Source organism: Tenrec ecaudatus, chromosome 12, assembly GCF_050624435.1.
Source record: "Tenrec ecaudatus isolate mTenEca1 chromosome 12, mTenEca1.hap1, whole genome shotgun sequence".
Lineage (NCBI taxonomy): Eukaryota > Metazoa > Chordata > Mammalia > Afrosoricida > Tenrecidae > Tenrec > Tenrec ecaudatus.
Window position 1 is genome coordinate 32,443,939 of NC_134541.1, and position 27,952 is coordinate 32,471,890.

The 27,952-nt window shown below is 48.7% G+C and overlaps 1 protein-coding gene and 2 pseudogenes across 1 annotated transcript; 1 reads left to right on the forward strand and 2 right to left on the reverse strand.

Annotated features, from left to right (window-relative positions):
• Nucleotides 1–27: 27 nt before the first annotated feature.
• LOC142422619 (signal-regulatory protein beta-1-like) lies at nt 28–17,500 on the reverse strand. Its single transcript, XM_075527961.1, has 5 exons — nt 17,428–17,500; nt 10,181–10,552; nt 6,146–6,460; nt 5,378–5,689; nt 28–140 (listed from the first exon to the last, which is right to left on the reverse strand). Exons 1-5 carry the CDS (start codon nt 17,498–17,500, stop codon nt 28–30), a joined length of 1,185 nt encoding a protein of 394 aa, XP_075384076.1.
• Nucleotides 17,501–23,043: 5,543 nt separating this feature from the next.
• Nucleotides 23,044–25,686, forward strand: LOC142422620 (serine/threonine-protein phosphatase PP1-gamma catalytic subunit pseudogene; annotated as a pseudogene).
• Nucleotides 25,687–26,185, reverse strand: LOC142422621 (transformer-2 protein homolog alpha pseudogene; annotated as a pseudogene).
• Nucleotides 26,186–27,952: the final 1,767 nt, after the last annotated feature.

Below are 27,952 nucleotides of genomic sequence, written 5' to 3' on the forward strand. Positions count from 1 at the left end.
CTGAAGACTGAGCTTCTTCCCCACTACTTACTGCCAGGCGCGCATCTTCCTGCAGACATAGGTGACAGACACAGCAACGACCAGCAGTGCCTTGAAGCCTAGAAGGAAAGCTCCAAGGAGGTGTAATGGATTGGTCCTTTCTGGGAAGGAAAGAGAACAGGTAGGATGAGCCATTAGTGGAGGGGCACAGGGTCCAGTTCCTGCATGGCCCTTACTCCCTCTGATGCTCCCAAGTCCGATGGTGCACTCTGCACCACACCTCTGCCTGCTCTCATTCCCACCTACTTCCCAGTGGTCAAGACAGTCCTTCTTGCAGGAAGGGATGGGAAGAACTTGCTGTCAGTGGCATGTACGTGAGTTTACTTTCTTTATTCTCAGGACAGTGTGGGGACTAATTATTATCCCCAGTCTGCTGAGGAACTGAGACTTAAGCACTTTAGGGGGAGTCACAATATTAGTGAGATTCAATTCCAGGGATATCCATCACTGACACTCTTTAGGAGGGCCACCTTGACCATGTGTTTAGATCCAAGACACCACCAACCTTATAGCCAGCGGAATGAATGTCAGCATTGCAGACAAGGGAGTGAAGACAGGATCTACAGAGAATTTCAAGCTTTGGGCTGAAGGTCTGAGTTTACCCTCAAGGTCGCTCTAAGCGACCTTGTGGCATTCTAGTGGCAGGAAGCACGTGGCATGTCAAGGACACAGGATTTTGCATGTTGGAATGAGTCTCAAAATTGATGTCATCATCTGTCCCCAGAGCTGATGCCCTCTGACATCCTTGCCCTGGGCCCTGGGTTCGATTTTGGGATGCACACTTTCTCTTGTCCCTCCTGGGGTTTCGGAGGCCACATCCCAGGTGAGGCACTGGGACACGTTTCTCTGTTTTAGAGGCGGCAGTGCTCAAGGTCACACCTCCCTCTCTGACAGACCATCTAACAACTGGTTGAATCAGTGTCCAGGCTGAGTCCCACCACCTCCATTCCAGAAGGCACTCACAGAGCACCCTAGCTCCATAGTCCTCTGGGGAGTGCTTGAGCCTCTGTTGTTCAGCTGCAATGGCGAGTCCATTGCTGTCCAGTGTCCTTCGTCCACTTCCTTCCTTAGCCCTTCATGTATGCTGCCCATGAGACCACCTCTCCCAAAGCTGCCTGCACACTTGTGTGCATTTTGCAGCCTATTTCCCAGGAAAACTGATCTATTAGAGTTGGACTAGAGGTGGTCTGGACAGCACTCCCGAAAATGAAAATTTGGATCTGTATCATTCATGCTGTGTAAGGTTGATTTAAGTTCCTTTAAAAGTATCTTGAAGTCCAAGATCACTCTACAATGTTTCTGAATATGATTTTATTTTGAGATAGGGTATTTGCACATGTAATCAAGTTAAGATGTGGTCATATTGGATTCAGGTGGGCTTAATCCAGCAACTCATTCATCCAATAACGAGGATCCCATAGGATAAAGAGGTTCAAACACATACAGAGGACTGGGTGAAGATGGAGCCAGAGATGCAGCCATAGTCTTAGGTCGGCTAAAAATTACGAACAATCACTGAAAGCTAAGAAGAATCAAGGAAGGATTCTTCCCTAAAACCCACCCACCAGGTTGACTTCAGAATTCTAGCCTCCAGAACTGTGAGCAATGTCATGTGTTGCTCTGGGCCAGGTAGTTTGTGGCGATGTGTTAGTGCAGCCCTAGGAGACCAGTGCAAGCCACTACTCGGCGGACAAAGCAGACTCCACCAAGGAGGGAAGAGAAGCCTGGGTGGGAGACTTATTACAATGTTCACCAAGTCAACTCGGATGATGTATGTCAGAAAAATGAAACATCCTAAACATAAGACATGTGAAGACTATCTGGGGAGTAGTCATTTTAAGGAGTACGGAATTGGAAAGTCGGGCAGGTGATGGACTGCTAACTGCCAGGTTGACAGTTCAAACACCTCAGTTGCTCCATGGGAGAAAGATGAGGTTATCTGCCCACATGAAATGTTACATCAAGTACCTCATGTAGGGTAAGGATGGCATGGAATGGCGTCTCCCGAGGAAACTTAAGTCTTTAGAAAAGGAGAGTGTAAAGCTACGAGTGACTTTTCCTCATGTAAAAATCAGCCATGGAAGCAAGAGCACTTCTAGGCAACCTCGTGGACTTCTCTCGCTCTCAGACTTTATTAGAAAGTTATCACCTCAGTGATCATAAGGTGTACAGTTAACTCTCTGTGCCAATTATTATTACACTTGCCCATTATCTTTGAGAAAATCCATTTCATGGCATCCCAAAGTAAAGCACTATTTTGGAACTATACCTAATTCCCAATACTTGCAAAATATTCCCAGCACTCTTTCTCATCGACCTTGAAATCTGAACGGACATTATTCATCTATATTGCTGTTTTGGTTAGCTTTTACTAAGTCAATTCCAGCTCATATAGGCCTTATGTACAGAAGAAAGAAACACTGCCCTGTCCCGAGCCGTCCTAATTGTCCCTGTGCCTAAGCCATGGTTGCAGCCACTGTGTCAGTCCATTTCCTTGAGGGCCTTCCTCCATTTGCTGCCCTTGCACTTGACTAAGCACGCTGTCCTTCTCCAGGGACAGTATATCCACAGTGTGCTGGCCGAACTCCGGCCATCTGTGCCTCTCTGGAGCACTCTGGCCTTACTGCTTCTGAGACAGTTGGGTTTGTGCTTGTAGCTGTCCAGGGTACTTTCAATATCTTTCGCCAGCACCCACTGCCAATGCATGAATCTTCTTGAGTGTTTCTTAGTCACCGAGCAGCGCTCACAGGCCTGTGCTTCATGGTGGATGTATAAGCTCCACCCCTACCCCGAGGGGGGCGGAATCACAAATGTGGGAGAAAGGATACATCAGTCGGTGTAAGATAAGAAAAAACAATAATATGTAATGTATCAGGAGTTCACGTGTGGAATGGTTGGCGATGGAGGGAAAAAAAGAGGTGCTGATAAGGGCTCAGGCAAAAGATAATGTTTTGAAAATGATGATGGCAACATACGTACCAGTTTGCTTGATATCATTGATTTATACACTGTTATAATATCTGTAAGAGCCCTTAGTTAAGTGATGAAGGAAAAAGAACAAAAAGAAAGCACTATGGCTGGGGCAGGGCCACCTTTGACCCCAACGTCCCATCCTTGCCTTTCAGTCCTCTGAGTGGTCTTGTGCAGCCTGTTTGCTCAAGGCAGCTTCCATGGACACTGACTGTGGATCCAAGCAGGAGAAAATTCCTGACAACTTCCACCTCGCCTCCATTTTAGTCCAGTTGTGAGGCTTTGGGTCTTCTTCACGTTGGGTTCTAATCCATGCTGGAGGCCGCAGTGCTTGCTCTTCATCAGCAAGTGCTTCGCGTCCTCCTCCCTGTCAGCAGCAAGGTGGGTCATCTGCATATCGTAGGTTGTTAATAAGCTTCCCTCCAATCCTGGTGCCACATACTTCCCCATATAATCCATCTTCGCTGATTATTGGCTCAGCATTGAGATAGAGTAAGTATGATAAGGGGATACATATTCATCTACTAAGAAAAAACCAAAACAAACAACTCATTGCCCCTGAATCAATTCGGACTCATAATGACCCTGTAGGGCAGGGTAGAACTGCCTCTTGGTTCAGCATAGTTAGCTACTACTCATAGCCAACATTACTCTGAAATGACCTATAGTTAACTTTTAGTGTTTTAAAAAGAGATTGTGTATCTTTCATGGGATGAGTTACTTCTTTACTTATTATAAAATCTGTCCCTTCAGTCATTGATCATGCGCTAATAACTGAACCAATATCGTTGGTTTCTGGAACAGACATCTGTGCCATCTCAGGGATGACGTCCACTGATTGCTCTCTTCTTTTCCTCTGAGCAATGCATTACTGACAACTTTCAGACAGTTAGTCAAAATATCAAAAATATAGAACATAGCAGAGAGAATCTCATACACTAGAAATCAGCCTAAGAGGAGTCCCTTATCCCTGGCAGGAGTTACTGCAGAGAACGGCGGTTAACTTTGCATTCTTTCATTTCTCTTTGTTCTATTCATTGTATGAGCTGCACACATCTCAAATGCAGGCCCTCCTCCCCCTCCGGTGTGCTGTGTGCATGGGCCTGGGGACAGCATCACAAGTTGCAGGGAGCTGAGAGTGAAGTTACAAAATACAAGGAGGCATCCTGGTGGGGGAGATTGAAGACTTGGGAGATGGTCAGGGTTGGGTGAGAAAGCCGATTGCAGGAAGTTGTGATTAGGATTATCTCTCTCCATCCTTCTCTTTCCTTTTTTAGTTAATATTCAGTATGAAAAATACTTCCGGAGACATATATCAATCTCTTATTGGAGGGCGACTTTGACAGGTGGGAATGGGGGAAGGGAGCTCCTTCAGCTTCTAGTGTGCATTCACAGGCATCTAGATCATTCCACGAAAGCCTTGGGGGCTCAATGGCAGAATTCTTGCATCCCAAGCGTGAGATTCATTTAAAACATCATTTTATTGTAGGCTAGTACAACTCTTATCACAATCCATCCATCCATCCATTGTGTCAAGCACATTGGTACATTTGTTGCCATCATCATTCTCAAAACATTTTCTTTCTACTTGAGCCCTTGGTATCAGCTCCTCTTTTTTCTCCCCTTCCTTCCCCACCACCCTCCCTCACAAACCCTTGATAATTTAATATTTATTGTTTTTCATGTCTTACACTGGCCGACACCTCCCTCCATCCACTTTTCTTTTGTCTGTCCTCTAGGGAAGGGGTTATATGTGGATCACTGGGTTGAGTTCCCACTCTCCACCCCACCTTCCCTCTCCCCTCCTGGTATCTCTACTCTCATTATTGGTACTGAGGGGTTTATCTGTTCTGGATTCTCTGTGTTTCCAGCTGTTATCTGTACCAGTGTACATCCTCAGGACAAGCTGGATTTGTAAGGTAGAATTGGGATCATGATAGTGTAGGGGAGGAAGCATTAAAGAACTAGAGGGAAGTTGTATGTTTTGTTGGAGCTATGCTGCACCCTGACTGGCTCGGGGAGACCCATTTTTGATTTCTGGCCAGTGCCCCCTCAAGCAGAGGCCCCAGGATCTGTCAGTGGAGGCCTGCCTATGTGCTCCTGAGATGTGGAACAGTTTTTAGTGGGGCTTCCAGTCTAAGACTAGGGAGAAATCTGAGCAGTTTACTTCCAAAAACCAGCCATGAGAACTCTATGTATCACCACAGTATGGTCCTTTATACAAGGGACACCATGAGCAGACCAATGCTGGTAACAACAGCACATTATCTTTCTATAGCAAACACAGGTGACTACTTTTGTACAAAGACAAAATGAAGGTACACTTTCACAAAGGACCAGGGGGTGTGGGGTAGAGAATAAGGCTTACCACAGTTGTTCTCTGTGCTCTCCTGCCACAGGGTCTGCTCTCTGGTGACTGTGGGCTGCCCGTCGTGCACCACCTGGCAGGTGAACACCACATCCTCCCTGCGGGCAGAGTTGTTCACCAGGATCCAGCTCTTCAGGGAATAAGTCCCATCCTTGTCCTCCTTGAGGAGGGAGGCCGATTCAGTTTGAGACACATTTCCGTTCTCCAACCAGGTCAGGTCTATGTTCTTGGGGTAGAACTTCTTGACCTCGCAGGTGATGCTCACCTGGCTCCTTTGAATGGGGAGTTGTGTCACCTCCAAGGTGGGTGCAACTGAAACAGCACAAAGCAGAAGCTCTGACCTTGTGGAACAGACAGATCACAGACAGGGGCTCTGGACTGGTGATCTCCCACCATCCTGACACGGGGAGCCCTGAGGACAGTGCCAGGCATGCAGCAGGGGCTCAAACAATACACAACCTGTGTGCGTCACCCATGGAATCCCTGTGCAGTGTCTGGTACACAGTAGGTGCCCATGCACTCACAGTTACGCCAGGGCAATAATTAATGAAATTACCAAGCACACTGTTTCAATGCAGTCAGAATGCAATAATTATAACAGCATAAATAAAACCACCAAGTGCACGAGGACTTAGAATGCACTAGGCATTTAACAATTGCTGTTAAGACTATTAGGGTTTGGATTCCAGGCAGAACACGCCCTGGAGCAAACCCAGGGAAGCAGGCTTTGGGGAAGGTGAGGGCGTGGGCTGGGTGTGTGTCATCTACCTCGGATGAGCTCAGTTAAGTTGGCTGTCCCACGAAGAGAGCCCTGCAAGGAAATGTGGGCCACCTCGCAGATGACCTGAGAGCGGACATCATCTGTGGTCAGCATCACCTGGGTCCTGCTGGAGATATTGTAGGAGACACTGTCGCCCAGCGGGACCACCTCGGTCTGCAGGGCTGGGAGCTCTTTCCCACTTTTGAACCACTTCAGGGAGACATCTCTGGGGAAGAAGCCATGGGACTCGCAGGTGAAGGTCACCGTCTGCCCAGCTGTGGTCCTCGCTGAGGGGCCCAGTACCAGGGGCGCAGAGGGCTTGGCTACAAGAAGGAACATTTGTCAGCTGTAATCATCAGTGCATGGTCACCTGGAAAGATATGTGTGTGAGATTGTTCAGACTCTTCCCACAAATGATTTTCTAATCCTGGTGATAACACTAAGTGGGAGGGGTCACTGTCCTTATTCTCACAGAGCAGGGACACATACCTGCTGCTGAATTGGCTCCAGTATCTCTCTGAAACCTCATGTGTTTTGCTCAATCTTTCAATTCCACCCAAGTTCATGATAAAGTAACAAACCTCACTGTTTCCCTGGAGAAGTTAGAAACCATCCTGTCTCCATGTGAAGGACCAAATGGAACAAGACCTGGAGGTGCATGAGGACACGCCCCGCCTCAGGGAGACACCCCTCTGAGAAGCAGCAGGCCTGTCTCCAGCAGGGTGCTCCAGAAGGTCCCTCCCTCCAGCCTGGCCCATCAAGCAGCCCTGAGCTGGTGCTCAGAGGGGTAGATTATACTGTGTCTGAGTGTGTGAGGCCCACTCTATCTCCTCGAGGACTCTCCAGTCTCACCCAGACTGCCTTCAAGATGGTTCTAATTCATCACAACCCTGTCGGACCAGCCGAGTTTCCTTGAGTTTAAACCTTAACAGGTGCAGTAGCTGCATCCATTTCCATCAGATGACAGGTGCTCTTGAACCTGTCACCTTGTGAGAGCTCAGTGAGCAGCACACAGGGGGCCCCTTCCTTGGATGCTATTCCCAACGAAGACTCTCACTCTCCTTCCACCCCAGCCTTTGAATTGCTTTCCTGCAGACACACGGTGTGACTCACCCTCTGGTGTGAAGGAACTGAACAAGGGCATCATAGTCAGTGGTGGCCGACCTGGGATCCTAGGCCTGAGTTCCAAGTCTACCTTCCTTCCTCTGCTCCAGGTGATTCCCCTGCCAAGTCCGGCCTGTGACAAAGTCACTCATCCGTGCAAGGACTCTTAATCCTATGGACTCTTCGTGGCTGGCCTCACCTGTGGTAACTACGACAACGCGACTCCCTCTCTAGGAGGCTGGAATGGGCCTTGACACAGAGACCCAGCCCGGTAAGTGCTCTGTGGGTACAGTCATGAATATGCAGAACTGGGATCTGAACTCAGGCAGTCATGATCCAACCTGAGCACCCCTAACCACGGAACTATAGATGCGCCAGGGAGGTCTGTATCCACCCTCTCCTGGCCTCAGGGATCCGAGGGGGGAAATGACCGGGCCCGTCTCACAGGTGGAAGTGAGGATCCCAGGACCGTGAGACGCACCTCTCACAGCGGCCACAGCCCTCGTGTCTACCTGACCCCTGTGCTGCTCACGTTACAGAGAGGATCTCACCCCTCTTAGCGCTCCCATGAGTCCATGGTGCCACCCCTCTGCAGATGAAGGGAAACAAGCTTCCCCGACACAGTGACTGTGTCCCCGTGGGAATTTCCTGTGGCCCTTAGCCCGCACATGCCACCATATGTGAATGGCCACTTTCAGGACCCTGACACTGACCCTGTGCCTCGGTAATTACAGCAGGCCAAGTCGCTTCTTGTGGTCCGTTCCAGGTGGTTACTCTGAAGGGGTAAACATGTTAGGCTGGGGTTCTGACCAACTGGGACTGGGATATAAACCCCTGCTCCCCCGGGAGCCCAGCACCCTGCAGACACTACCGCTCTTATCAGCACGCTTGGTCTTCAGCGCTGGGCAGTGGGCGCTGGCTCGCAGTGGGGGGGCCTGGACCCCTCTGTCCCATCACTGCTGCCCTTCACACCACCGGCTCCCAGGCTGCACAGGGAGGAGCTGGTCCGGGCAGTTAGGGAGAAGATGGCTCAGGGAGTACAAGGCTGTGGAGATCCCTCTTGTCGGGCGGGGCCACACACCCTGATCTGGGGGCAGTGTCTGTGGGATCTGGGTGATAAAGGAGCCCTCTGCTCCTTGTGGACAGTCACTTTGAGTTTTTAATGATTACTGTTGCAAAACTGTGGCCTGCTGGCATACTGGTTACACTAGGGCTGCTGACTACAGCACAGCAGTTCAAACCCCCCATCCTCTCTGTGGGAGAAGAGTGAGGCTGTCCATCCCAGTGAAGAGTCACAATCTCAGACACCCACAGGCGCTGTTCCATCCTGTCCTCAGGGACACTACGTGCTGGAATCCCCTTGATGGCAGTGAGTTTGGATTTTTTTTTTTTTTTGCTGCAAAACACAGGAGTTGAGCATTTGAAACAGGGAGGGAAGGAGCATCCCCCATACCCTGAGCAGCCCAGGGGCTGTGGCAGAGAGCAGGGGCTGGGGAATCAAATCTGAGCCCCGCTGGCTGCCCACAGACAGGTCCCATCCTGTGAGAGGGGCTGAAGGACCCTCCCTCTCAGAGCTGGTTAAGAGGTAAAGCCATCAGGGGACCTGGGGGAGTCCTCCCGTCCCCCTTCCCCAGGCCGTGACTGCAGGACAGCAGGCAGAGAGGGAGGGCGCCCACTTGCAGAGAGCAGCTGTGGGTCAGGCTGAGACACGGGCTGCAGTGCCGGCTCCCACTGAGAAAGGCTGCCCCTGTGGGACCTCAGCCCTGGGCCTGCAACGTGTGTGGGGTCAAGACGAAGCTCCCGTTCTCCCACCCCGCCCACGTCCAGGGCTGTGAGAAAATCTGTCGATGTGTCTGGATGGCGTCTGTCCCTCTACACTTCAGCTAAGCCCCCTCCTTCCTCCAATGACATCCCTGGTGAGGGGGACAGAGCACACAGGTCACCCTGGCTTCTCTGGGTGAGTGTCCTGAGATTGAGAGCAGCCTGCGTTTCCATCAGCAGGAGCCCAGGGAGTAAGTGAGGCCCTTTCCACACCCTGGGGCGTCCTGCAGTCATTATGAACAGAGCACATTGCCGTCCACACAGAAATGGTGGACACGCAGTGGTCTGGGTGCCATTTGACAGTGATTTCCTATCACTCAGGGACCTCGGGGACTGATGGGAAGGGGCCTTCCCAGCCTTTGGGGATTGATGGAAAGAGGCAAAGGGTCTACTGCTTAGTGGGTCGGTGCAAAGAGTTTTCATTCAGCACCTACTGTGCGCCAGCCCTGCCCTGGACAGAGCTGCTTCACACCGGAGCAGTCAGAGCCTGACCTGTGGGACAGCTCTGTGACTAACAGACATTTGTGATGAGTGCCCAGGTCCTGGCCATTTGTGATTTTGGGGGGTCCTCCTTGTACCTCAGGGGCTGTCATGACAGGGCCTCTGGCCAGTCCTGCTCTCTGGGCCCGCCACTTACCAGGCTCACCATCAAGCTGGGGGTCTCTGCCCCTCTGGCTCTCCCACCCTGTGAAGTGTCTGACTCTGAAATAAAGACGCCCACCCCCTCCCTGACCTACACCTACCCTCTGCTTCTTGGAGAGGAGAGAAGAGAACCTCCGTGACAGGAGAGCTTCCCCACATTGTTCTCACTGTTTCCGACACTGAGAGCAGAGCTGCACACAGTAGGGCCTCAGCACACGTCTGTCCAGTAATGGAGACAGAAGCACGGGGACCAGACTGGAAAGGATCAAGCTCCAGAGAAGACTTTTCTCCTCCTGCTTCCAGCTAGGGGTCTGGAGCAAACAGCAGGACCCCATGGCCTCAGCCCCCGGTCTGTGGAAGGCTGAGGGGGGGACACCGAATCTGAACGCGCTGGACCAGCACCCCTGACTGTTGCTCACAGCTCAGAGGCTCAGTCCTGAGCAGCTGTCACTCGGGGCGGGTCACCCTGTACTCACCACTCACTGTCACCCGAGTCCCAGGACCAGACTTGTGCTCCTCGTCATCGGGGCTTCCTTTCCTGAACTTCACACAGTAGTAGGTGCCGGCGTCGGCTGGGGTGATGTCGCTGATGCGGATGGAAAAGTCCATGTTCTCTCTCTTGGTGGGGTCTGAAGCGTTTCTTACTCGGGGGAAGAGTTGTAGTTGGTCTCTGATTCCTTTGAAATCATAGATTAGCTGGCGATTTGGGACAGTCCCCGTGAACCACTTCGTGGACCCCAGGGGATGCAGAGAGGAATGCTGGCAGGACAGAGTGACTGTCTCTCCAGGTGCGACCGACACAGTCTCAGGTTGGATCACCTGCAGCTCCTCCTGGCTTGTTGTCAGTCCTGCAGGGAACACAGGGCTGTTACTCATCCTGCAGCCGTCTGTGAGCTCCAGCGTCGGTCAGCAACAAGCCCTCTCTGAGCAAGCCCTGCCCCACCATGTGCTCAGATCCTCCCCTGGACCACCTCATGCATCCTCACCATGAGCTTATGCAGTGAGCTGCCAGGCAAACAGGGAAACCGAGGCATACAGGACGCAATGTTCAGGCAGAGAGTGGGTATGGGGTGAGCTTGTGCAGACCCGTGTCCATCTGTGGGCCACCCATGTCTCAGATGAACTGTGAGTTCTCATCTTGATTGACCAAGAGGTCAGCAGCCTGCTGTTTTCCAGAGAGGACTCAGATTGTGTGTGTTTGGGGAGGGTGTGTGTGGATGGGGAAGAGGTTTTGTTCTGGAGCAGGAGCTCAGGTTCTGTGTGTGGCCTGGCCCAGGAAGTTGTGCCCAGCAGGGAGCCGGGCTCAGCAGTTTCAAGTCCTGCTGTGGGGAGACATGGGGTGTCTTGTAGGCTGTGCCCCTGGGCATCGCTCAGGTGACTGAGTGGGTCAGAGGGCTGCTCAAGAGAGAAGCCCAGCAAAGGGCCTTCGTCCTCCCTGCTCTGAGCCTCCCCTTCCTCTTCTGGGACATGGCCCTCTGACCCCACCTGGACTCTCCTGGGGACTAAATACGTGTGAGGCAGAGGATGAGTCGAAGGAAGAGGTGGCCTCTGGAGCCATCCGACCTGGAGTGGATCCGGGCTGGACCCTCATTTCCGTGTGAACCAGCTTCTCCGTGGGTTCTGAGTGAGTGCCTCCTTCTCTAGGAGATGGGATGATGCCCCACCCCTGCTCTGTCCTGAGAAGGACATGGGAAACACACAGAAGTCCCTGAGCACCTGGCTGGGCACAGGAAGGCTGTCCTTTTCACAATGCCAACAGGGGCTGAGGGGGAGGGGCTGCTGCTAAGCTGTCAGCCACAAGGCCTGCAGATTCCCCTAGAGACTAGGCCCCAGTGAACAGGCTGTGGGGCCCATGGATGCTGCATCCAGTCTAGTTATCCAGGGCTCCCAGGCTGGTCAGTGGGGAGCAGCTAGGGGCACAGGTCACAGGTCTCTTGCAGGCAGGAGACAGGGAGCTGGCAGAGGAGTGTGGGGGTTGAGGGGAGGCCTCAGACAGGGCGATGACCTCATAGGAAGATGCTGATGTGAGATAGGCAGGGACCTCTGAGAACAGCCCAGAGCCTGACTGTGAACAAGGGTGGGGGAGGGGAGGAGGGAGGGCTGGGAAACAGAGAGACACAGACCACAGTGAGAGGGAGGAATTGAGCAAAAGAGACCCCAGAGGAAAGAGCGAGAAGTAGAAAGAGACAGAGGTAGAGAGAGGAGAGCGCAGATAGAGACAGGAACGAGGTGGAGATGTAGTGGGGAATGAGTGGGAGCCTTTTGTGCAGGACACGGAGACCTGGGTCCAGCCTGCATGGTCCACTGCCCCTCAAGGTGACCTAGGCGAGTCCTGCCTGGAACTGGCACGTCAGCCCTGCACAGCCATCAGGGATGCAGCAGATGCCCTGAGCAGCCCTCTAGCACTCCTCTGGGCAGGAGAGAAACCTTGTGGATTTGTGTCCAGTCTGTGGGTCTGGCCCTGTCCTCCTAGTGCCCCAGAGATGGTAGACCCATGGAGTCCAGTGAGTTCTCACTGGGCAATTCCTGTGGCTAAGGACAGATCTCATCCCCGGTCCCTCTTCCTGTGTCTTCTCCTTCCCCAGCCTCCCATGCTCCCCCTCCTCACTGGGCCTGCAGCAGCTTTTCTAGAGCCTGGTCCTCAGGGCCTTCCTAACCCACATGCCCCAGCCACACAGGCCTCAGAACTGCTCTGAGAACATTCCAGATGATGTTGGCCTCAGGGCCTTTGCACCTGCTGCTCCCTTTGCAAGAAGTGCTGTTTCCCCGGATGTCCAGGGTGCTCCCTCAGGTGGGGTCAGACCTCTGCGCCTCTGTGGGACTCCGGCCCTGTCCCCATGCTGTCCCTTCACCCTTCTCCCTCTCCTTCCAGGCAAATGCCTCTCCCAGGGTTGGATTTGTCTTTTGATTCCCACTACAAGGTCACGTTCACAGGGTGCGGGCTCATGGTTGACTTTGAGCATCCAGAGCAGTGGCTCTCAACCTTCCTGATGCCGTGAACTTTCAGAGTTCCTCATGTGGTGGTGACCCCCCAACCATAAAGTTATTGTCATTGCTACTTCATCACTGTCATTTTGCTACTGTTATGAGTCGGGTGACCATGTGAAAGGGCCATTTGACCTCCAAAGGGGTCTCGAGCCTCAGGTTGAGGACCGCTGATTAGAAGCAGTCTTTGTATTTAGTGGTCCCTCAAAAGCATTTGAATGACTATTTGTCATTATAGTGACCACAATAATGAGAGCAAAGTGAGTGAAAAAGCAAATAAGCTGAACTCACACTCCCCTGTAGCTTTAAGAAACCCCATGGCCGAAGCCTCATGATCCTGATCTGTAAAATAGGAAGAGGTCTCTTAGGATCCTGGCAGACTGCGAGGAAGAGAGTAGGGCACACAGGCAGGGATGCACACTGGACAATGGATGAGGGGGACGATCCACCAGGTCTGCTTGGGGCTGCTGGGCGAGTGTGGTCTATCCCTTAATTGCATGGCTTAATGTACGGCTGTGTCAGGGGCTGGAGAAGAATCTGCTCTCCTAGGCCCTGTTCAACTTCGAGACTTGAGCGTGGGTCCGGACAGAACGACCTGGAGGCAGACAGTGCCCACATTGACGAGTCCCAGATGGAGAAGTAAATCAACCCCCCTGGGCTTCAGCTCATGTATCCAGCCCACAACAGTGTCAAGCTGCCGTTTATTGTTGCTGGGTGCTTGTTGATCCAGCCCGCATCCAGATGTGTCTAATGACAGTTGTGTAATTAAAGGGAAAAAATTAAGAAACAGACAAGAATTTGTGGGTGCTCAACTCCTCTGTGGCATCAGGAACCAGGTCTGAGTGGGAGAGAGGGAAAAGTTATTCTTACACCAACTTATATAGTCTTGGAGCATGCAAGCCTCATTGATTACAGGTAACCACATTCATAACAAAGTGCGCAGAACCCTAACCCTAGCCGGGGTCCCCAAACTCTGGCCCGTGGGCTACATGTAGCCCACCGAGAACATTTATCTGGCCCGCTGGGTGTTTTTGCCCCATTTTGTTTTTAACTTCAAAATAAGGTATGTGCTGTGTGCATAGGAATTTTTTCATAGTTTTTTTTTTTAAAACTATAATCTGGCCCTCCAACAGGTCTGAGGGACAGTGAACTGGCCCTCTGTTTACAAAGTTTGCGGGTCCTTGACCTAGAGGTTCCTGAGTTCATTGGGGGAGAAACTAACACCAGTGTTGGGGCAGGAAAGGGTGAGTGACTGCCCCTTTAGCAGGGAGAGCAATAGCATCAGGTCTGCTCCTGTAGATAAAACTGTGGGCCGGAGAGCAATGAGCCACATGCTTGCAAGAGGTAACTTCAAGATAGCACTAATTATAGGAGGATATTGTGGGGTTGATTCCCTCCCACTCCATGTGGGGATGGTTTTTAATTATGAGAATGTGACTGGGACTCATCTCCAACTCACAAGTATGAAGGCCTCTCTCCACCTAGAATCCTGGCCCCCCAGGCTTCTTAATTATGAGAATAAAGAACTTCTCCATATACACGCTCTTTCCCGTCCTCAGTTTCCCACAGGTGCCATCGTGTCGATTCTGACTCGGAGCGGCCATAGGAACAACAGAACACAACTGAGCCCAGTCTGCACCATCCCACAATTGTGGTCATGGGCGAGCCCATTGTTGCAGCCATTGAGTCTGTCCATCCTGTCTTGTACAAGAAAGACTCTTCCTGCTTTTCACTGCTTGTGTTAGTCCCGGTAGACTAGAGAAACAAATCCAGGGATAGATATAGATGTAGATAGATAGATAGATATAAACAAAGAGCTTTACATATGAGAGCAATTGAATATTGAGAAAACATCCCAGTCCAGATCAAGTCCATAAGTCCGATATTAGCCCATATGGACAATACTAGTCCATACATTCCATTTTAGATTCAAGCGGCCATGCAATAATGCTGAATACAGGAAGATCACAGGGCAGTGGGTGGAGAGTCTTGTGGATCCAGTGGCAGTGGAAGGATCTCGCTGCTGGGTGGGTCTCCATGCGGCTCCTCCAGCTCCCAGGGCTCTGGCTGCTTCAGCATAGCCACGTCAGATTGTCGCCAGTCATGTCTTGCAGGGAGGGAACAGGTGTCCCGCCTCCAAAGAGCTATATATCTCCTTAGTGCCTCCAAATGAAGTCGTCAAGCTGTGACCTGATTGATGGACTAAACGCCACCCCATTCACTCTGAGCAATCAAATCAGCAACAGATTATGTAATCGCCACACTGTCCAACAACTTTACCAAGCACGATGTCTTTTCCCCACATAATAGCCTCTCCTGGTATCATGCCAAAGTCCGTGAGACAAAGACTTGCCATCCTTGCGTCTAAAGAGTACACTGACTGTACTTGCTTTAAGACGGGTCTTTTTGCTCCACGGTATTGCAGTATTTTTTGGCAGCATCAACTCTTCCACTACCTTTCTTATTCCGTGTCCAACGTTCACATAAACAGGAGGCGATGGAGGATGCTGTGGCCTGGGTCAGGTGCTCCGTGGTCCTCAAAGGGAAGCCCTTGTCTGTCACCAGTCTTAGGAGGTCTCGTGCAGCCCACCCCCTCCAGTCAATGTGTCCTTGCCCCCATGACCGCAGTAAGCAGGAGCACTGACTGTGGGTTGGAGCAAGGTGAAATCCCTGACAACGTCAATCTTTTCTTTACTTTGCATGATGTCACCTTGATATAGCACGCTCTTTCCTATTCATCCAGCTGTGAGGAACTAGGTTTTCTTTACCTTGAGTTGAAATTCCTACTGAAGGCTTCGAAATGTGATCTTCATCAACAAGTTCTCCCAAACTCCGCACTCACAGCAAGCAAGGTTCTGTCACCTGCATACTGTGTTCTTCTTCATATAATCCCGCGTCTGTAATTACTTGCTCAGTAGATCGTTGGGTTAAATATGGTGATACAATGCTACCTTGATACATGTTTTCTGGAATTTACACCGTGCAGTGTTCTCTCTGTTCAGTTTGCACAACTGCCTCTTGATTCCTGGACAAGTTTCACATGAGCTCCAGGAAGTGTTCTGGAAGCCCCATTCTTCTCAAGGTTATGCGTAGTTGGCTATAGTCTACTTCATTCAATGCTTTGCAGAGTCAGTAAAGTCAAGTTAACAGCTTCTCGTATTCTCTGCTTTCAGCCAAGGTCATCGGTATCAGCAATGTTATCCCTCATTCCAACCTCTTCCAAATCTGACTTGAATCTCTGGCAGCTAACTGCCCCTGTCCTGCTGCAGACATTGTTGAAGGATCTTCAGCAAGATTTTACCTGCCTCTGAGATTCATGACAGTGTTCTATAACTTGTACATTGTGTTGAGTTACCTATTTTAAAAGGGGTACTAACATTGACCTCTTTCTGTAATTAACCAAGTAGTTAAGTTCCAAATTTCACAGCACAGCCAATCGAGTGCATCCAGGCTTCATCAGGTGGCTCAAACCTTTCCATCGATGTGCCATCCATTCCTGAAGCCTTGTGCTTCATTCATGCTTTCAGTGCAGCATGACTTTCCATTTATTTCCATTGGTTCTTGGACATGGACTGATTTTTGCCTCTTAAAGGTAGACTGATTTGTATTTTTGTGTGTATTCTTTCCATCTTCTTTTGTACGTGACTGCATTTATGTGAGTAAATAGCTTGGAAATATTGGAAATAAGTCATTGGCAATCCTGCTTCTTTGGATGCTTCCTGCATCATTTAACACTTCACATCACACACTCATGTGGCTGACATTGCCAGAGATAAAGAATTTATAAGAAATGGCATCACATCCATCATCACGTAGGGCGCTTCACGCCCTATCTTGAAGTTGAATGCTGTCTGTGGCAGAATAATAGCTACCTGAATACCAGAAATTACAGGTTCTACAATTATTATTCAATTTTATGCACCATCCAAAAGCGAGGCACGAAGAAACGGAAGACGTTAACCAATGTGTTCAGTTTGAAACGGTTCAAACATGCAATCAAGATGCACTGATACTTTTCGGTGATGGAATACCAAAGTTGGCAACCAAGTGTAGGAGCAGTAGTGAGAAAATCAGTCCTTCCTGACAGAAAGGAACCTGGAGATCATATGTTCGCATTGTGCAAGACGAAGGAATCCCTCATCACTAATATAGATCGCAACAACGCAAAGAGCAGCTGTGCACACTGGCTTCTCCAAATGGAATCACAGAAACCAACTACACCCGTGGGACACAATGACGGTAAAGCTCAACCCAAGCAGCTCAAATGAGGCCAGGGCTGACTGTGGGGCACGTCATCTGCCACTCATAGCTCAGTTCAGGTTGCAGCTCAAGAAAATGAAAACAAATCCAAGGGAGCCAATATGCGAACTACAATATATCCCACCTGCATTGTGAAAACGGATTTGAGAGGTTGAGTACTAAACTCACTGCAACCCCCGTCAGCTCAAGTTACCAAAGTCCTGTGTGGGAGAGGACAGGATCCCTGGAAGCTGCATGACGTCCCCAGGGAAGAAGCAAGACTTCTGGGGAATGTGCTGAGGAATTCATAGTATCAAAGCAAACTTTGGAGAAAATGTCTGCAAGAGGAAGAGGCAGAGGAGAAAGTCCTGCTGACTGGGAGGTCATTCCAGAAGCAGAGTCACAGCAGGAGAGCTGGAGACAGGAGGGAAGCTACCTGTGTGAAGCTCCTGCTCAGGTGAGTCTTCCTTCTCTGTTGCTGGAGGGAGGCCACACTCACCTGTGAGTCCCAGCAGCAGAGGCAGCAGCAAGGAGCAGAGCGGCAGGAGGGACTTGGGAGGCGGGATGAGCATCCTGGGGGCCCTTGGAGCCTGCTTGATTGCCACATGTGGTGGATCCTGGAGTCTGCTGCGTGGCGAGCGTTGCAGTCTTCTCTCGTGATGCCAGGGGGAGTGTCTGTGATGGGAGGAGAGGGCTGTGGGTACGTGGTAGTTCCTTTTTTGTGATTGTGAAACAGAATTCATGCAAATGGCAAGAGGTTATGGAAATAGGGTCTCACGTTACAAAGATATTGGACAAGACGTGGCCAACTCTGCGTGCCTCTGCTGGTTCTCCTTGGGCACCCAGGGCGTCTTAGGGATGCTGGTGGTCCTTGCTTACAAGAGCCCTGGGACAGGTGTGCAGCGAGGGTATTTCCCACAACTGTGTGATGGTGGATGCTGTATTTGGTCTCATTTATCAGCCCAACATCAGGGCTCAGGTGAGCTACATACTTGGCGTGCAGAGGTTGGAATGTTGCAAGCCAACACTGCATGTTCTGGAAATCACAGGGACCCAGGTTCCAGCCTGGTGAAGTGGCAGTGCTAGGGAAGAGGAACCCGCATCATTGTCTATTTAAGGCTCCTGGGTTTGCCCAGTCCTTGCCCAGATCAGGGGGAGCTCTGTCTTTCTGCTTTCTGCAGGGGAAGTAGCTTTGGTTGAGCAAGCGGGGAAGCCGTGGATGAGAGTGGTGGTTTCTGTCTTTGAGGAGGAGGGAGCCTGCTGTTTGGGGATTGAGGGAGAGCAGGAGACCCAGAGACACGGGCAGAAGGAGGAGCTCACATGGATGTGGTCAGCTCTGGGGTAGTGGATAGTGGTAAATAGGCCCACGCCAAGAAGGTGCCCACTCTTCTCTCTTCTGAATGACCATGTGCAGCCCACACCATGGTGACCTGAGCCTCTCATCCCTGCGCATTTCCCTTCTCTGAACCTAACCTCACTCCAGGCATTTCCCTCTGACTTCCTTTCTGCACTCCTCCAGCCCTGTCTCCTCCCTTCAGACTAACTGTATGTTTGTGATGAGGGGGGAGAAACAAAGGTGACACCCTAGACAAATTCCACTTCCAGTTGAGAATCTTTTATTCTTGTCCTTATTGAGAGAGGTTCATGCAGCGACCAGAGTCTTCCCTGTAGCACCCATCAGTCTAACCCCAGCCCCTCTTTAGAAAGATGGCAGAGTGTATGTTCCAGGGATGGCCTCAATGGTATCCCCAGCCCCTTGCTCTGTGGTACTTCTTTCATTCAGGGGTGGGTGGATGATCCCTCCTCTTGAACCTTGACAGCCTGTGACTAAGGGTCAAGTGGTGCTCTGTGAATGCCTAGGCTACATCTCACAAGTTCTCTGCACTCGTGTCTTGCTGTTTTGGAATACTCATTTCTGAAATCCAGCCATAGCCCATGAGGAAGCCCTAACTTGTCCCTCAGCGAGGCTACAGAGCAAGGGTACAGAGAGCACTTCTATCCCACAGGTCCCCTGTGGTGCCAGCTCCCAGCCCAGAGCCCTTGCCATGTACATAGAGAAGCTTTCAGATGATCCTAGCTATATCCATGAGCTGAGCCTACCCTGAACACATACAGAAGAGATATACTATTCTTGTTTGGCCCTGTGGTCATTCCTGAGCCACACTATCAGCGATCATAATAAACATGGGTTTGGGCTCCTGTCCAGATCCAGAAAGCCAACCTACTTGGAGCAATTGGTGGTTGAACCATAAGGACCGGCGTAGAACACCTGAGAACATGTACACGAAGGTGGCGTCCTTGTCCACCCTTCCTAGCAAGGTGGCATGAGCCCCAGTTTCTGACTGGGCTGTTCCAGGCCTTCCCCTGAGCTCTTGCCCTGAGTGTGAAGGAAGGGTCAAAAAATGGGCAGTTATCCAGGGAGGGATCTAACACCCCAGACAGCGTTTCTCTTTGTCTTAGCTAATTTCCCTGGGAGGAAGTGAAGGATCAGAAAAGGAAGTTCCCACAGTGCAGGGGTCAGAGTTGTGGGAAGCTCCGGATCGTCCATGCTTCTTTGCGCAGTGTCTGGACTCATGCTTGGCCTGAGAGGTAGTAGTCAAGGTCCCCATTCAGCTCCATGAGGAGAAACCTAGTCCCTTCTGGGTTTTATTCCCACTACTGACCCTTCGACACACCTTGTAAATCCTCCATCATTTCTCATTTCCCCAACAACACCAGAGATGGGGGCTCTGAGTTCTGGGAGATGAGGAGATTCATGGAGAACGGAGAGAGATTGCACTGGGCAGCTGACAGAGGCGTGGTGTGAATTCACTCCGTGGTGTCCAGGAAGAAAGGCGCAGTATTCCTTCCCCCCACCCCAAGCTCCCAGCCGAGAACCATCTACAGAGCAGGTCTGCTTTGTGTAGCACCTGGTGTTGCAGTCTGTCTGCATCTGGGCAGCGGAGCCTGGAATAGATTCAGTGCAATTACATGCTGATCCATGGTAGTGTGAGGTTTCTCAAGTGAGTAATAACCCAGTTCTTGGCATTCCACGAGAAAGAGTCCATGCGGAAGTCTGGCATGTAAGCCAAGTGAGTTTTCTTTAATATTAATAAATCATTTTATTGGGGTCTCTTCCCGCTCTTATCATAATCCATACATCAACGGCATCAAGAATATTTGTACATATGTTGCCATCATTTTCAAAATATTTTCTTTCTGTTTGAGCCCTTGGTATCAGTTCCTATTTCATTCTTTTAAAAAATCATTTTGTTGGGGGCTCATACAGCTCTTATCACAATACATACATGCATCCATTGTGTCAAGTCATTTGTACGTTTGTTGCCATCATCATTTTCAAAACGTTTTCTTTCTAATCGAGTCCTTGTATCAGCTCATTTTCTCCCCTTCCTCTCCCACTCTTTCTTCCTCAAGAACGCCTGATAATTTAGAAATGATTTTTTTCATGTTTTACACTGACCGATGTCCCCCTTTACCCACTTTTCTGTTTTTGGTCCCCAGAAAGGGGGTTCTATGTAGATCATTGTGATCCATTCTCCCTTTCTCCCCTGGCCTTCTTCTTCCCCTCATGATATTGCTACTGTCATTATTGGTTCTGAGCGGTTTATCTGTCTTGGATTACCTGTGTCTCCAGGTGAAAAGTTTCAGGGCTTTCAATCGCAAAAGAGTACACATTATTTCAGAGCACAGCAGCCTCTCTGGAGTTTACTCCTAGGCATGAGCAGCCTCGTGGAATAGAGGACCCACACGTGGTGAACTGAGGCCACAGAGAGTGTAGCATGGCCTGGGCATGGGAGCGGGCTAAAAGGACAACCATCCTCCCGCCCTGCGGTGTTTCAAACCTCTGGCTGGAGAGATGTGGTCAAAGGTAGTGGTTAGCCTCACTGGCTGAATCAAGCCCACCTGGGCCTAGATTGGGCACCCAGGTGTAACACCCACCTGGCTTGGGGCTTGAATTGGAGCATGCTCAGTTAAAGGGTTCTCATAGATGTTTAGTGCTTGCCTGATTCCTTCTCAACTTCCTTTATGGGGGCCTGTGCAGGCCTGGAAGGGACAACCCCCTGTATGACCGCATCAATGCCAGGCCAGCTTCTAGCAGCAAGTGACTTTGAATCTCCCCCACCCGTACGGAGCTGACCATAGCTGGCTGAAACACAAGTGGCCTTGAGTCTGCCCCACACACCTGCAGAGCTGGCTATGTAACCTGTCAGCAGCTTTGCACGGTTTTTTTTTTTCCGCACGGCCCGTTTTGTGCACGGCCCATTTGGCTCAGTGCCCGCTTTGTTCTCGCCCACCGCTCTGCACCCAACACGAATACACCCGGAACCAGGAAGACACCTTACATTCCAGAAACCTGGACATACCTGTATCTCCCAATCCCTTACTGCTTTACCTGATATGGACTCAAAACAGCCAAGTCACAGGTTCCCCGGCCATATAAGCACCACCCCTGTAGCCTGGGGTACAACTCCTCCAGCCCAGACACTGTGGACTGTGGGACTTTGCCCAGGCTGGGTTTTTCTCCCCAATAAAGCCTCTTGGTTTTAATTTGACTGATTTGGTCTCTGGTGCTTCTCGACTACCTTACACCCCCTGTCCCTGTCCCTTAGCTACCTAACATTAGGAGCAATTAGAGTAAATCTATAAATAAAGTCAATGAATGGATGAATTCTGCTAGGACCTTGGAGCTAAAGGGAGGAAGAGAAACACTACAACACAAACTGGGCATTGGACACAGCCTGCTCGGTACCGTGATTCTGACTTGGATTCAATCACGAAGTTGACTTTCTCACCCCTCTCAGTGGGGACCTGGAATGACATTCTTTAGTGTAGAAGCAGGAACTTCAGAACTCCCCAAATGATAATTGACACAGATCTGCACTGTAAGTAAGCCCAAATGGAGCAATTATTTCCCGAAGTTACCTTTTAGATAGGTGTGAGCCTTCTCAGTGCGGGTTGGACATGCTTCAATCCTGTGTCGACAAGGTCCTTCCTCTTCCTGCTGCCCCTCCACTTTACCAAGCATGGTGTCCTTCTCCATGTCCCTCTGCACCGGTCCATCTCGATGATACGCCCAATGCATGTCAGGCAAAGCCTTACCATCTTTGCTTCTGAGGAGTGCTCTGGTCATACATCGTCTACGACAGAGTGGTTTGTCCCTTTAGCAGTCCATATATATTATAAATCATCTCCATGGGATGTTAATCAACTCTATTGATAAGATAATTATTTTTTTCAAATAAATTGGATTTTATTTGGAAGACGATTTTAGCCCACACCCATTTTCTAAGGACTATGCAAGAACCATTGTTCCAATATCAAAATTTCTAACAGCAAATTAAACAATGGCTCTAATTAGAAAATTAGGGTTGTCCTTCATTGATGAAGGAAATATTTAAATCTCAATAAGTTTAACATGCACAGAAATCACATTTATTTGTTTTAAAAAAAGCATTTTATTGGGGTTTGTAGAGCTCTTATTTATCACAATGTGTATATACATCCATCCATTGTCTGAAGTACATTTACACATGGCCATCATCATTCTCAAAACATCTTCTTTCTACTTGAGCCCTTGGTGTCAGGTCCTCATTTTTCTGCTCCCTCCCTGACCCTCCCTCCCTCATGAACCCTTGATAACTTATAAATTATTATTATTTTTCCATGTCTTACTGATGGATGTCTCCCTTCACCCACTTTTCTGTTGTCTGTCCCCCAGGGTGGAGTTATTCGTAGATTATTGTGATTGGTTCCTTCTTTCTCTTCCTCCTTCTCCTTCCTCTCCTGGTATCACTACTCTCATTGTTGGCCCTGAGGGTTTATCTGTCCTGGATTCTCTATGTTTCCAGCACTTATCTGTACCCATGTACATGCTCTGGTCTAGGCAGAAAAAATACCATTTTAATTTGGAAAGTTTGAACAGATACTGATCTATTTAAAATACAACATGCTATGTGGGTGTTCACAAGTTTTTCCTCTCTAAGAAAAACTTAATTGTAGGATTCAAAATTCAGTTACTCGAGAGAAACGTCCAAGGAAGATTTTTTTCCCTGCAGCTTCAAATTGTCTACGCTGGGCTATTGGACAGCTGCATGGCACGCCAGAGCACCCTGACATGACTGAGCCTCTGTGTGCTACCATCACGCCCCAAGTAAGCAGTTAAAAACAGAAAGCGTTATCATAAACAAACAAGTCCCTTAGTACAATGCCTAACACAAATGACGTCTCAAAAAGATCAATTTCTCTTCTCATTTGGTTAGCTACAAGTTAATTTACTGTAAAGGCAAGAAAAAACAATTTGTCGAACATAAGCCTAGTGTTCTTTTTACTCAGGATATTTAACTACTGAACAACAATTCCATCTTTAAGAGTAAAGTAATGGGTGGAAAACAGCAATACAGGCCACAACATGTAGCTATTAAGTAAACCTATGATGTTTGCAAAAGAATTCTTGAGAAAGACAAAGAGAGAAGGACCCCCCCCCCCAACAATCACCACTGAATTTATCAATAGTTTATTTGGTTTTAAGGAGGCATTGTGATGACACAGGCTGCTGTGTTCTTCCATGGGGCTTTGTTACTTCTGAGCTAGATGGCCACTTGTTTACCTTCACACCTTTAAGACCCCCGATGTTATCTCTTTTGATAGCCGGGCACCATCAGCCTTCTTCATCACATTTGCTTATTCACCCTCTTTGTCTTCAGCAATTGTGTCAAGAAGGTGAGCATCATGAAATGCCAATTTAATAGAACAAAATATTCTTGCATTCAGGGAGTACTAGAGTGGAGGCCCAATGTCCTTCTGCTACCTTAATACTAAACCTATAAATACATGCACATAGATCTATTTATCCATCCTCATATATAAATATATTTACATATGTACATGTCTTTATTTAGACCTCTATAAATGCCCTTTGCCTCCTAGTTTGAGAATAATGATGGCAAAAAATGGGCAAATGTGCTTGACACCATGGATGGATGTATAGATTGCGATAAGAGTTGTATGAAAAAAAATAGTTGTATGAACCCCCAATAAAATGATTAAAAAATTTTTTTAAAAAGAAAGTGACGCTCGTGGTTCCAGTGGGGAGTGAAGGAGGAAGCAGGGAGCGGGGCGGCTGGGGGGGACCCGCCGCGGCTGCTGCCACCGCCGCCACCACCGCCTCTGTGCTCGTGGCGTGGGAAGGAGTGAGAGGGTCCAAGCCTGGGAAGAATGTCCAACTCCAGGAGAATGAAATCAGGGGTCTGTGCTTAAAGTCTCGGGAGATCTTTCTCAGTCAGCCTATCCTGCTGGAACTTGAAGCGCCACTCAAAATATGTGGTGACATCCATGGGCAGTACTATGATTTGCTTCGACTCTTTGAGTACGGTGGTTTCCCACCAGAAAGCAACTACCTATTTCTTGGGGACTACGTAGACCGGGGGAAGCAGTCCTTGGAGACTATCTGCCTCTTACTGGCCTACAAAATAAAATACCCGGAGAACTTTTTTCTTCTCAGAGGGAACCATGAATGTGCCAGCATCAATAGAATTTATGGATTTTATGATGAATGTAAAAGAAGATACAATATTAAACTCTGGAAAACGTTTACAGACTGCTTTAACTGTTTGCCGATAGCCGCCATCGTGGATGAGAAAATATTCTGCTGTCATGGAGGTTTGTCACCAGATCTTCAATCTATGGAGCAGATTCGGCGAATTATGCGACCAACTGATGTACCCGATCAAGGTCTCCTTTGTGATCTTTTGTGGTCTGACCCTGATAAAGACGTCTTAGGCTGGGGTGAAAACGACAGAGGAGTGTCCTTCACATTTGGTGCGGAAGTGGTTGCAAAATTTCTTCATAAGCATGATCTGGATCTTATTTGTAGAGCCCATCAGGTGGTTGAAGATGGATATGAATTTTTTGCCAAGAGGCAGTTGGTCACTCTGTTTTCGGCCCCCAATTACTGTGGAGAGTTTGACAATGCTGGTGCCATGATGAGTGTGGATGAGACGCTGATGTGCTCTTTTCAGATTTTAAAGCCGGCAGAGAAAAAGAAGCCGAATGCCACTAGACCCGTCACACCGCCAAGGGGTATGATCACAAAGCAAGCCAAGAAATAGATGTCCTTTTGACACTGCCTAGTTGGGACTTGTACCATAGAGTATATAACTTTCCTTTCTGAAACTGCAATGTGTACTGGTCAGCTTGCTCAAATAGATCTGTGTTAGTGGGCCCTCCCCCCATTTTTGATGACTGAACATCATTTGCTGGTTATAGCAGCAAATGAAAGCCCCTCTCCACTCCCAAGACAAAGAATTTGTTTGGTTTTTAAATTCTCTAGTCCTTTTGCAAACACCTTGAATAATGGCGTTAAAGCTGCTTACACCCAGGACAGTTTGGCCTGTCTTAAGGGTGCAGAGACAGTTGATTTTCCCCCACCCCCAATTCAGTACAACCCGTGCATAATGTAAATGCGTTTTCTTTAGGGCATAAAGAGAGCCCTAGGGTGCTCTGAATCTGTACATGAATCTATGTCATTGTCATAAAATGCATACTGTTGATATAAACCACTGTGAACTTGTTTTGTTTTTAATTTGTTTCAAAGGGATTACTTTTTTCTTCATTGTCTTTTCATGTACAAACTGGTTTTTATGGCTATCAACATATTAGGAATAACCTTCAACCTTGCCAGCATCTCTGGTATGATGATGTATATTTAATTAAAGCACACGTTTCCCTTATCATATACTTACAATGACAATTAAAGCCATTATTTAATAAAAAAAAAAGAAAGTGACATTGATCGTGCTTGGCATTGACTGTAGTAAGGAGAAGGTGACCTTCTGCAGCGGCAATCATAGTCTTTGTGACTATCATCCTACCATCATATCTTCTATCATTGTAAGAACCTCATTTTCTGCCATCACCTCCTCCTCCACGCCCACCACTGTGAGTTGTCTGCCCAGGTAGATGCCTGGTGCAGGTGTGTGTGCTCTCTCGGTGATTGTATCATCCACACGAACTCCTCTGCCATCTGGCTCTATTCCATTTGTCCTTTCCATAGCCTCCTTTGAGCCTCTATTCTTTCAAAATAAACCAAAGCAAATCCTCAAGACTGTCCACATTCCCACCCCTCAATGGTCCACATCCAGAAACTACTTCATGAGGATCTTTCTCTGTTGTGTACAAATTGAGGACAAATACTCCAAAACATATATTTTGGAATCCGGATTTGCTCTGCTGCCTCTATGTCTTCTCCAGTGAGACATTGGAGAGTGACTTCAACATGGCCTCCTTCAGTGTCACTGGGGAGGTATTCTGGCGTGTATGATCTGCTTCGGTCTACATCAAGACCATCTCCAAGGAGAATGAGAGTGGGATCTGGATCGAGTGTAGCATTTATGAGAATGCCTCCTAGATCTTGACCTGGATTTTGACCTTGATCGAGAATGGGATTCTAAGTGTTTGGAAACTCGTGACAGACTATGAGAGCCTGACCTGCTCTCCTATGTTACATGAGCAGGAGTTCCCATTGGAGACTTTGACTGAGAGTGAGACCCTGGACCCTGGAGGTTATCTCCTCTACATCACCCATGTTGGCCACGTGTTCTCCAGATTAAATGTGAGACAAGTCTCGGCTTTAGGGCCCATGGCCTAATCACCCCACTGACGGACCATGGGGAACAAAGAGTCGGGAACAAAGGTCAGTCCGCTCTACTCTCAGAGTTGCATTCTTGTAGTCATTGGTGAAACACTATTGAGCAAAGAGTATCACACACATGTAGGACTTATCAGACTGCAGTACGTGAATAGTTAACTTGTACGTCACCAAGATGTGGGTGAGTGCATTCTAGCTACACATGCTGTGAATGATGGAGATTAGTGGCACTACTTTCATCAAGTCTCACTGATGAGGGCAGAACGTCTCCTGGTAGACTAACTCTTGCCACATGAAGGCAGAGAGAAAGTGTAAAAAAGCAAATATCGATTGGTCCTGGTGACATTCTTTGGGCATCCTCAAAGCATAAGGTGAGATCCAGCTAAATCCAAAGACCACCCATTCCTTAACCAGGGGGTATCAGCCATCTGCTTCATCTTCAAGTAGGGCATTCCACCTCAGAGTTCAGGGGCTAGTTCCATTCCTTTTTCTCTAATGAGTTTAATATGAAATCAATTATATCTAGGTATAAATATAGATATATATGTAAATGTATAAAATATAAAGCTAGGGGTATTTGCTGTGAATGTATATATAAGTAGATACAACAAGGAAGCAGGTGCACTTTGGGCCTCTACTTAACACTTACCTCAGTACAAGAACGGTTTGTGCTAATAATGTGGCCCTGCATGATGCCTTTCTGACACCATCACAGAAGACAAATTGGGTGCATGAGCCAATGTGGTGAAGAAAGTTGATTGCGCCTGGCCATTAAAAGATATAGCGTTTGAGGTCTTAAAAGCTTGAAGCTAAATAATCAGCCATCTAGCAGGGAAGCAACTAAGTCCACATGGAAGAAGCACACCAGCCTGGGTGATCAGCTGGTTTCAACAGGAATAGGTATCAGAAGTTCAAAAACAAGCAATCAAATTGACATGAAGGAGCATGGACAAAGTGGAGACCCAGAACCCACCTGTATGATAATTGGACAGTCCCTCACAGAAGGGCCGGATGGAACGGATGATAAAGCCAGGGTGTGGTACAACACCGATGAAACACCTAATTATGCTCTAGTTCTTTAATATTTCTTCCCCTTACTATTATGGTTTTTGTTTTACCTCATTAATCTTGTTAGACCTGGGTATGTTCCTTTGTATAATTAAATAGTTCGATGCATGAAATCCAAGATAGATAACCTTTCAGAAATAGTAATGGGAGTAATGATTCCCTGAGTGTACAGGAAGAGGGGGTCGGGGGAAGGGGGGAAGGGGAAGCTGAGAGAAATGATGACTGTATAATCCTACTTGAGGGGAAAGAGGGACAGAGTTGCAGGTGAATAGATGCATTTGGAAAGTATCACATATGGTAACAATATTAT

Coding starts and splice junctions, on each gene's coding strand:
- LOC142422619 (XM_075527961.1), bottom strand. CDS start 17,500: ATGCTCATCCCGCCTCCCAAGTCCCTCCTGCCGCTCTGCTCCTTGCTG. Junction 10,553..17,427: donor TCTGCTGCTGGGACTCACAG/GTGAGTGTGGCC, acceptor TGTTCCCTGCAG/GACTGACAACAAGCCAGGAG. Junction 6,461..10,180: donor GACTCGGGTGACAGTGAGTG/GTGAGTACAGGG, acceptor TCCTTCTTGTAG/CCAAGCCCTCTGCGCCCCTG.